Raw genomic sequence first — 11,640 nt, forward strand, 5'->3', positions numbered from 1 at the left:
CATAACATTGCACTAAAATAAAATAAAAAAAAATGAGTGGCAAAACGATGCGGGCACGTTCCCTCCCCTTCCACTGTTTGCACTCCCTCTCACCTACTGGATCCGGGCCTGTTGTATTATGCAGCCTACACTGGAGTAGGGCTACCCTCTTGTACGTAAAAAATACAGCATACTGTAAATACAGAAGGCCTAGCCTAGTTTAGCACGAGAGAAATGTTTCTCTGAATAAAATAGATGGATGCATGCATTACTGAGACGCGTTTACGTAAATTCGAAGTATTGATTGGTGTAGCTGGCTTCACCCTAAACTTAAACTTAATGCACTATGGCATTGCAGAAGAAAGCCATATTGATCCGACCCAGTTTCGAGAGAGAAGGTAGGCCCAGCTAACTAAACTAAACCTGAACCTAGGTCTACCTCTCATCATAGGATAGGCCAATTGGGCTGGGCTAGCACAGTATGATTAGTCCGAGCTTGCTTGTGCCGAGGCTTATCATTATCTTTACTTGTTCGATTTCTAAAACATGCTATTTATTGCTGATGTTTTGAGCTTAATGCAATGGGTACTCGATCGTAAGTGGTACAGGAACATGCTGCTCACTCATTTTGTTGACATGTGATGAGAGAAGCACTGCGTGATGACGTAATAAAGCTGCAAAATAGAGACTACTGTATTCTTTTACGGCCTGCCGTGTTTTTTTTTTTAGACCTAAGCACTGCAGTACAAAATCGATGGGGTACTGTATTTACGTGACGTAAACAACTCGCGCAACAGGTACTGATTTTCGGTTTTTTGTTTTTTTTTTGCTGTTTTTTCTTTGTTATATCCAATATCCAGCCTATAAAAGTAGCAGAATGTGGTCGTGACTTATAGAAACCCCAGAGTATGAGATATGAGCACATTCCTTCCAGCAGTTTCAGAGGAGACAGGTGAACTTACACTAGGGCCTTAGTAGAATTAATATACAGTATAGATAGACATAGATAGATAGATATTACGACCCGTGTGTGTGTGTGTGTTGTCATAGAGCATGCAAGTGTATTTTTCCACAGGTTGAAATTTGTATCGTACGATCATTTACTATCGGTTCAAAATATCATTTATCATACTATACAAACAAGTCTTAAAAATATTTAAAGTATTTCGATAGCTCTTAACCACAATGACATTTTCAATTCATGCTCCTTAGTAAAGGCCTACTGTAGGTCTAACTATTATTATTCCAATTTAATAAGTCCATATTTCTGATTGGTAAAATGGAAACAATATGGCTAAAATATTATGGTTAAGGTTTCAAATGTCAAGTAAAGATTATAAACATACACATATTTTTTCAGAAAATGTTACATTTCTTACATACAGTATGTTTATACAACACACACACCCACACATATATATATATATTACTACAGGATAAATTATCAAAGGTACATATACAGTGTTTAATAAGGACGTGATGTTCCATCACATTAGACATCGCGCATTTCACTAATTTCCGCCATTCAGTGCGTTTTTTAGCAAGTGCGTGCATAGACCCGTGTGTGACAAATCTGGTTTCCTTCTTGATGTTGGCCATCCATGTTGTTGTCAGCCACCCCTGCGGACGTTTTACCTTTCGCTCTGCTTCGTGGTATGCCAGTCTAGCTGGAGTGTGTTCATCTAAGCGGAGCAGGTGCCCATACCATATCAGCCTTCTTTTCTTTACTTTCTTACTCCATTCTTCTTCCCCTGTCTTTCTATCTCCACCCAGGTTCTTTTCAGCTACAAACAAAATGAAACAGCGAGCAACAAGATATATGGAATCCAATATAAAACACACTATTTATATACGCCGTATATATGACACAATCGACCTGAAGCCTCTGTTGTCTGATGGTTATGAGGCAGGTTTGAATCCTGTCAGAGGAATTTTATTACACAATTTCTTTATTCATTTATTTATAGGACTCCGTTCGTTGAGAGCTATGCTACACGATGTATTATTATGTCCTTTATTCAAACGCTGTATTTTACCCTTCTTTGATGATTTATAAATAATTTAACAGTATTAACGGCTATCTTGATTTATACATGCAATTATTTGTTTCTAGCCGTAACTTGTCTTAAAAGAGTGTATCTGGCGGTATTTGAATCTGTTCAACCATGAAGTCTCTGTGGTCAAATGATTATGACACTCGCCTTGACAGTGAGAGGTCGCAGTTCGAATCCCATCAAAAGCATTTTATTACACAATTTCTTTATTCATTTATTTATAAGTCTACATTCGTTGAGAGCTATGCTACACAATGTATTATTATGTCCTTTATTCGAACACTGTATTAATTTTTCTTTGATGATACAGAGGAAAAAATTGTTAGATGAACTTGGCAACACATGCTTTTTTTGGCCTTTATTACTGTACAATATAATTTCAGAATTTGTAAACAAAGTTCATTGCACAATTCATAATCTTTTTCTTAAATTTACTTTCATTATTAAAAAGTCATCTATCTTAAGTCAATATAGTTGATTAAGAAAGTAAACAGATAAATCAAAATCAAAATTTAACAAGTTACATATTATAATTATTAAACACTCAAAATATAGTTCATTAAATAGGAAGGCTCATTCATACTTTTTTTTAATGAATATTTTGTCAAATTCTGCAATGTGTGGAGAGCAGCCACACTTAAAATAACAGCTAGTAGAAAATACAATTTGGTGTCTAATCTGCTTAGCTAATATTTGGTTCTTGAATTGTTTGTGTGGTACTCTTCGATTTTGACTGCAAGATACACTTTAACATCTCCGAAAATAACAGTTTCTCCTTGATTCTGGGCATTCCATTATTGAACGTGTATAGATTGTTGCCCTTCGATATTAATACTACAGCTGGCACTGATACAACACACTTTGGTCAATAATATGGGCTCCAACTATAATCATCTGCTGGTCGTAGTTGACCGGTCACTAAAAGAATTATGTCCACAACCCACCAGATACCAAGTCCACCTAGGGTTAGTAGTTTGGCAACAGCAGTTCCAACGTGCCCTAAACAGAAGCGATCAACTCCAAAGAAACCCAATAAAATTGAAAACAGTAAAGTGGACACAAAATAATGATTATCATATCTGAAATTTAAAGTAAAATAAAACTATTTTATTATTTGTAATTTTTTAGGTCAAAAAATACAACGAAGACAGAATAAAATTCAATGTATCAATAATACATAACAAAATTAATGAAGTTATTTGATTTAAGTCATGCAAGTTAATATTGCTGTAAGGACAGAGCTAATAATACTATTCAACAGTAATCTAGAGGAACTCATAGCTGGAGCAAATGCAGAATTTGGCAGTAGGGGGTGCGTGGGAGTCAAGGGCACCTCAGCCCCACCATGATTGGGGCTGAGGTGGGAACATTTGGAGAATATGGTCCTGTATGTGCCCTGGAAATTGCACTCTCATACACTAAAAATCTTACTGGTACAAGACCTACATTCATATCAACAATACAATGCAAGAATTATTTTTTTTAATGCAATTTAGGGTGGGGGGTGCGATCTCACCGTCTGCATCTGCCCCTGCTTAGTTATGTGTGGAGCAACAAGGGTTTCCTGGTCAAGTGATTCTGCAAATTGTAATGTTTTCATTTAATTTTGTATTACTGCATGATGAGCTATCAAGTGTATACTGCATACATAGATTCTAGGCATCTGATTGGTTAAGAAGTGTGCAATAGAAAGTACTATCACCCTAATTGACAGTACTTTTTTGACCTGTTGCACGATGTGCAATTTCTAGATTTATGACTTGCACGAACGGTAAAGGAGACACGACCTCTACGATGCTGAGAGAGACAGGCCCTTGGTGTGTACTATCTTCATTACTTTTTAGGTCTCGTAGAATCTATTTATGAGGTATATAAAACAAATATTGATTCGGGGAACAGTGAAATCTATAGCCTCTCGGTGATGTGGAGAATGTAGACTAAGGTCTCCACATCACCTCGGGGCAATAGACTTCACTATTCCCCTCAAGAGCAGTCAATATTTGTATACTATTATCTGCCCAAAACAAACAATTATTATTGTTGTTAGCCATTCTTTTCTGGATTATTTAGCAACCACTGACAGTAAGAAATCATTGTAAAGTTCTTTCTGCAAATAATTTTAATGATATTATATATTCCACCTGAATATATTAAAGAATGTAAATGGCAGGACTACTTAACCTTCCCCAACCCACCAAAAAAAAATAAATAAATAAATAAAATAAATAAATTTAAAAAAAATAAAAATTGGGAGTTGCGTTAAGTGAGTTGCTGTTCCAGCACATTTGGTAATCAAATCGGTAAGTTGAACATTTAGCTTACTGGCACTTTTTCCCTTGGTTGGTTTCATAACTAATTTCTAATTATAGAATTTAATTTTCTATATTGAATACACAGTAGACTTACTTTACACAAGGTACAGTTTGGTTGAATTCCCTAGATCCATAGCATTGGATACCTGCTAGAGGGCGACATATCACTTTAGTTGTTTCAACATCTTGATATTTCACTTTTCCATACTTAAAAATAAAAACAATCATAAAATTAATTTTCATTCCAAATAAATTAACAACATATTGTTGCTAAATTGGATGTCTGTATAAAGGGTGAATTATATATTTTTAGTTTGTTTTAGCATGTAGTTTAACTTGCCATTTCGAAGTTTAGAAGATGGCCATCTGAAATTGTGGGGTGGGGGGAAAAAGTCATATCCCTTTTTTAGTCTTATTTCAAGTCGGGTTCTGGAGGGAAATAAAGTCTTATATGCTGTAACTGATTTTCCTATAAGCACTAAAATGTGTTTTATGAAAAAATTGGGAATGGTTAATAAGATACAGACTTTTGAACATTTAAAAACTTGGTGAAAAAGGGGCTTTACTCTATGAATTATAAAACAGGAAGGGAATATATGACAAGCTTTACAGTATTTTGCCAATCTGATACCATTATTAGTATACCCTGTAGTACGCAAATTTGCAATTCCAAAATTTAAAATGGGGGGAGTGTCTGTTTTATTCACTATATATCATGTTTCACTACACTACATGATTCCTTAGATTCAACATTGTTTGGATAGTTTATATACCTGTTTACAACCACCATCTTCTGTTGTTTCATTTCCTTCTTCTATACTTTTTGGCTGATCGCATTCAAAAAACTCATCTGGCCTGTAAATACAAATATAAAACAAAATTATTTTTGTCTTTCATTTTAAATGTTTATTCAATCTTAAAATGCAATATCCATGGCTTTACTGTACCTCTGGGCGACACTTTTTTATTCCTTGTTTCGCATACTTATTTTTTTTAAAGATCATCAGAGGAGGGCGGAATGAAAATAAAAATAAAATTTTATTGGGATAGTTGGATGCTTCAACTCTGTATAATTTAGGTATGTTAAAACCGTGACTTCAATGTTTTGGTCACGTCTTCACACAGTGGGTTTGCACTGCCTGTGACTATTTTTACGAGTCCTGAAGACAGCTCCCAATGCTATTCTTACGATGGTCACTAGCACATGCGCGATGCGTGATAGCGTCCCTCATCGCGGGGAAAAATAAAAAAGTCTTGAACTGGCTTGGTAGATGACAGCCTATGTAGCGGAAGAGCTAGGAGTGAACTACATGTACGCAGCTAGGAATAGCGTAGGCCTACATTGTAGGCTTTCATACTTGTATATGCTCCCTGGTCTGGGGTGGCAGTATAAAACATGAATTTTTCAATTTTGTAAAACACAAAAATTAAACATGAAAAATTAATTAATGTGTAGCCTGGGCCTCCCCCAAACTATATATAGGCTTAACGGTCAAAAAGCCTACAAGATTGTTCGATGTTTAATTTTGTGAATGCGGGTATTCCTGGAAATTCATTACCAATTATTTTTATTTGATTACTGATATTACAGTTTATTAATTGGTGTTATTTTTCTCTTTTACAGAAACAACGCAAATGTAAGTCGGTTGGTTTGAGATCAGTGATAAAAGTTATTGTTTGTCAGACGTTTGTTTTCTTGTTTGTTGCATTTCCATTACCTTAATGTTCTAATCATATGTTTTCATTTTAGTATGAAACAGTACTGTATCTATCCTGATCATAAGGAACAGTTGGTTTTAACGGAGTTAAACCAGGTTAAACAAGAAATAAATAAATAGTACTGTGTGTTCTGTATTGAAAACTATGTTCTTTTCTTGCAGTCCCAGAAGTGAAGTGCGATCGGACATATACAGTACATTTTTTTTTATACAGTAGTAACTTTTCAATTTATGAATGCTTCATAATAAAGGCCAATGTGTTTGTTACAATATTGAATTAATTTGTTCAATCAAATATGCATTGATAGGCTATCTGATTTTTGTAAAATAGGGCCTATATGCAATAAGAAAGTATAATACATACACAAGTATTGAAGTACACGCCATCGTGTACTTCAATACTTGTGACAATAATTAATAATTATTAGGTAAACGCACGTACGACATGTTCACTACCACTACATGCGTTGCATCTAAAAATAGCCAGTCGTCTATGTTTAGCATCTACCCTGTGGAAGTGCACCCACTTTCCTGAAGCTGGCGTGCAAAAATGTGTCTGCTTCACCCTCAAAAATACTGTGGAATACAGTATTTTTATAGTACATGATCCAAGCAATTAGTACAGGTAATAGGCCTCATCAGAGTTAATTTACAGTTTTAATAAACATGTGTGTATTATTGGTGTATTTTAAACAGTAATCAGCCTACCTATGTATCCCAAAATGGAAATAAAAGAAGGAAGTACAAAACTTGTTTGAGCTTTACCTAAAGAGTACCGTTGGAACAGGCGTGGGAACCTTTTGGGGAACTTTAATAGTCCATCCCCTTTATCAAAGGGGCAGCGCTAGCGGGGCCCAGAGGGTCAAAGGGCTTCCGTCCAGGATATTTGGACCCCCTGTCAGGGAATTTCCAGCAAGGTCGTTGGGGAAAAATAAAATCTCGAGCGCCGAAATTACGATTTAAGCATGCCTTAATAAGCTGTCAAATTGTAAGGATTAAAAACTGTGTAGTGTGGGGAGTGCTACGGTATGTGCGAGGTATTGTATATCGTAATTACGATGGTATGGGTTGCAGTGGTGGTGCCAGCTCTTCCCGGACTGGGGGCTGGTACTTTTGACAGGATAAAAAGATCCTATAATTAACACAAAATGTTATTTTTGAATAAAGAAAAAAATTCTACAAATTTTATCGGGGAGCTTAGACCCTTCGTCGGGAATTCCTGGCGCTGCCCTACTTCATCAAATCACAGTAGGCCTATATTTTATTTTTATTTATACATAGGCCTATATTTAATATTATAAACATGATATGGAAAGGCAGCAAACAAAAAAACAATCATATGCAAAACAAATGACATGCTAATTTCATAAATCTCCATTTTATTAGCATTTTAAACAACATGGTCAAATAATATCGGGAAACGCAACAATGACAATATGTGTCTCAGAGTCAAACCAATCGACTTGCATTTGCATTGTTTCTGTAAAAAGAGAAAAACACCAATTAATAAACTGTAATATTATCAAATAAAAACTAGATTTGAACTCGTCACTGAGGACGAGTTAGGTGATCCGCCGTACTTTGACCCTCACGAAGCACGCACGGTTCTGATTGGAAAATATTATATGCTAAAACATGCTCTATTTAAGAGTAATTTTGAGCATTTTAAAAGGAATTTTAAAGGAAAAGAGTAATTTTGAGCATTTTGAAGACTTAAGAATGTGTACACATACGTCTTAACGTCCTTGCGCACGGTAGTATTAATACAGTGTCACAAACCCAACACATGTAACCGAAACATAAGTTCCAGCTTCAGTACGTGCTGTGGGCGTGGAAATGAGCGTAAATTTTGGAAAGTTTTGGAATATTCAAAATGACCTGAAACGTGCTTTAAATTATCTGAAAAGTGATATTAACAATTTTAAAATGTTAACGCACAAGTACGAAGACCTTATACGATGTGCCTGACAAACCTTGTCAAGTTTAATTTAAAACCCCCTGTTGGTTGGTAATGCCACACGAATTTTGCCTTTACAGTATACGAACTATCGGTCTGATAGTGTCGAAATTCAGTCTGCCGCCCTCTTTTTTCAATGTGTTTACATCTTTTAAGAAAGAAAGATGAGAAGGCTCCAAAAAAGCATTCTTTTTGAACATGATGACGTCATCAAAATAAAAAATAAAGTGACACTTCCGAAAGAGAATTGATTTAGCTATAACATACTCACAGGTGGGAGACAATCAATCAAGATAAGCGAGTACGTTCAAAGGAGTATATAAAGTAATAACGAAATAAATACAAATTCAATTTTTTCTTAANNTCTTAATTCAAATGGCAATATGATGACGTCACAATGTCCGATCAGCCAATATGATCTATAAAATCGTATCTACAACTCATGTGCTTTCATAATATGTAATAAAAATTGGGGGTCACCTTTCATCCTATGGAGCTATAAGTGATTAAAAATATTCATGGTTTTATGCATGTAAATGTTGACGCACGCGTACGCGCACATTAAGTCGCGCGAACGGAAAATTAAGGTACCTAACATTCAACCTTGACCTGAAGATTATGCTCACTTAATATGATTCAGAAATGACGAATGGTTAAGATGATATGGGCGCATCAACGTTTTGAGGAAAGAAAGATGTGGGGGTCAGAAAAAACAATTTTTTTTACCATGATGACGTCATCAAAATGTAAAACCAAGTCAAATATATGAAAGAGAATTGTCTCAGCTATAACTTACTCAAAGTTGGAAGACGATCAATTAAGGATAAGCGAGATACGCTCAAATGCGTATTTTCAAAAATGACGTCATAGCTATAATTCACTTTTGTTGAATTCAGATGCCAATATGATGACGTCACAATGTCCGATCAGCCATTTTGATCTATAAAATCATATTTACAACTTATGTGCTTTCAAAATATGAAATAAAAATTGGGGGTCACCTTTCAACCTAAGGAGCCAAATCCGCGCAAAGATACCTACATTTGATGCGCACGTACGACATTGCTATTGGCCATAAGATGACCAAAAAGGATGGAAATCTGTGGAAACAATGTCAGGAACCCAAATTATGTAAAAAAAACCTAATTTCTAACTTCCATACGTACTACGCAAGTAAAAGTGGGCGCGCGTAGTTGAAAATTATGAAAAATTTTGAAATGCTCAAAATGGCCTGAAACGTGCTCCAATTTAGTCAAAAAGTGATTTCAAGCATTTTGAAATTTTGACGCATGCGTGCGCGCGCGTTATTAAGCGCACGCGTAAAAGTAAGGTACAGTACATTCAACATTAACCCAAAGTTAATGCTCACTTAATACGATTTCGAAATGGCAATTTGTTAGGCTGATATGCTCGATAATGTAAAAACGCTAAATCGCACGTAGATGACGTCATGCAACACTGAGCGCGTTGAAAAGCTTACCATGACTATTCCAGACCAAGCCAAAGGTTCGCTGACAGCGATTGTGCGGTAACTCGTGGCAGTTTTTGAGATATCGTGCGAACAGAAAAGGGGAGAAAGAAAGAATAAAAAAAAGATGATGATGATCCTGACAATAACAATAGGTGATCCGCTAACGTTAGCGGATCACCAATAATTGGTAATAAAATTTCAGGAACCATCGAGTGGGGATTCGCATTCACAAATTTGAACATGAAAACAAACAGTTAGGCCTATATCGTTTGGCGATAAATAGGCCCTAGGCTCACATACATTTTTCATGTTTAGGCCTAATTTTTGTGTTTTACAAAATTCATTTTTTATATATATACTTCCACCCACCCAAGACCAGGGAGCTGTTATAAAAGTATGAATGTAGGCCTACAATATATACGCTATTCCCAGCTGCGTACATGTAGTTCACTCGTAGCTACCCCGCTGCATAGGCTGGCATCTACCAAGCCTGTGTGACCTTTATCTGGGCCTAGGCTAGATTTAGCGTCGCGGTTCGCTCAGTTCAAGACTTGTTTATTTTCCCCTGCGGCGAGGGACGCTAACGCTTTGTAAGAATAGCATTGGGAACTATCTTCACGAATCGTCGTAAAAATAGTCACTGCGTTAAAAAAATTGTTAAAACGCATTTCTGATTAAATGTCAGGCATTAATATGCAGAATAAAGGTTAAAGAAAGGTCACACATTTGTTTTGCGTTCATCCATTGTATATTTACAATGTAGCTGACGTCTGAAGTTTATACTCGAATAAAATCTACTTTTTTAGTTGAACAGTGAATATACTTTTCTAATGATTAAAAGTACATAGATAGATAAGTAATTAACGTTTTGCCGGTACTAGGGCATTTCGCCGAATGCCAGTTTGCCAATGAACGTTTGGCCGACAGACAGTTGACCGAAAGAAAATTCACTGACACCGGAATTCGCCAAAATAGAATTCGCAGACTGGATGATTCGCTGACAGCCAATTTGCCACAACCAATTCACCGACAGACATTTCGCCGACAATTTATTTTTGTGATGTGATTGATGTTTCTTTGACAGATTTTTTTTTTTTTTTTTGTGGAGGACTGGATCGTCATGGAAAGTCGTTATTTATATATATACAGTATCCATACATGCAGACACTCTTTCAATATAATAATTATGCAACACAAGATTCTGCCAAAAATATTACATACAGGCCTATAATAAACACATGTTCATCTATATTTTTATTAAATATTTAAGTACTTTGAAAATCATGCGACTATACAATTAGAGCAATGATGGTTTGAATTACTTTAATTGATAATAATGTTTAAATTGGATTATACAGGCCTACTGTACTTGTGCGAGGAATATATATATTGACATGCTCATAAGTTTTAAAGCCTAGTTAGGCCTGCTTTAATTAAAATACAATGCCAAAAGCACCGAATTTAGCTGTTGGCAAGCATATTTTGATTAAAATGGACACTGTCGATGAAACCTCTGTCAGCAAGCTGTCCGTCGACAAAACATCCTGTCAGATAGATTCAGAGAGGCTGTCTGACAGGGTCAGAAAATTCCAGAGTGTATCTATAATTTAACCACAAATTTTCCACTTTTCACTGCCTCAATTCTATTTATCACAGTTTTGTGTTTGTAGTTCGAAACACACACTATTCTATTATACCACTCAGCCATACCAGGGAACAGTTAAATTACTTGTAAGGCCATGTAAAATAAAACAATTGGTTAGCATCCTTATGTTATCAATTTTCATGTTAGGGAGGGAGGTTTTTTTTTTTTTTTTTTTTGATCGAACATGAAAAAAGAGTTTCGCAAGGAAAAACAGCAAAAAAAGGAGAATAAAACAACAGAGACCAAAATTACATACAAGCATCTATAGCAAGCAGAAACTTTACCTATGAATAACAGCGTCATAATGCAATTATCTCTATATATTATCATGCACAATTCACTCCTCAACACAACAGGCATAATGGATACCATATGTGGCTACAGTATAGGCCTATAGAACAACAGTAGAGCATAGAACTGCAAGTGGACTGGCTAGTGTGCGGACGGGTGGTAAACAAACCTATATTAAATTGAGTTTGTGAGTGTATAGTTAAAAAAAAAAAA

The 11,640-nt window shown here is 35.7% G+C and overlaps 1 protein-coding gene across 2 annotated transcripts in view; it reads right to left on the reverse strand.

Moving 5' to 3' along the window:
* Positions 1 to 1,838: 1,838 nt before the first annotated feature.
* The window catches only part of LOC117111037 (TM2 domain-containing protein 2-like), a 19,034-nt gene continuing 9,232 nt past the window's right edge, over positions 1,839 to 11,640 (reverse strand). The window contains exons 2-4 of one of the 2 annotated variants that reach the window (XM_033253903.1): positions 5,119 to 5,200; positions 4,440 to 4,552; positions 1,839 to 3,112 (exon numbers count right to left, since the gene is read on the reverse strand). In XM_033253903.1, the coding sequence (XP_033109794.1) occupies positions 2,899 to 3,112; positions 4,440 to 4,552; positions 5,119 to 5,200 (409 nt within the window). In that variant the 3' untranslated portion in view covers positions 1,839 to 2,898. The remainder of the gene's footprint in view (positions 3,113 to 4,439; positions 4,553 to 5,118; positions 5,201 to 11,640) is intronic. The other variant, XM_033253904.1, reaches the window with a different exon arrangement.

Source organism: Anneissia japonica, unplaced genomic scaffold (assembly GCF_011630105.1).
Source record: "Anneissia japonica isolate Jap-2015-1 unplaced genomic scaffold, ASM1163010v1 scaffold573_len2283161_cov171, whole genome shotgun sequence".
In the NCBI taxonomy this organism is placed as follows: domain Eukaryota; kingdom Metazoa; phylum Echinodermata; class Crinoidea; order Comatulida; family Comatulidae; genus Anneissia; species Anneissia japonica.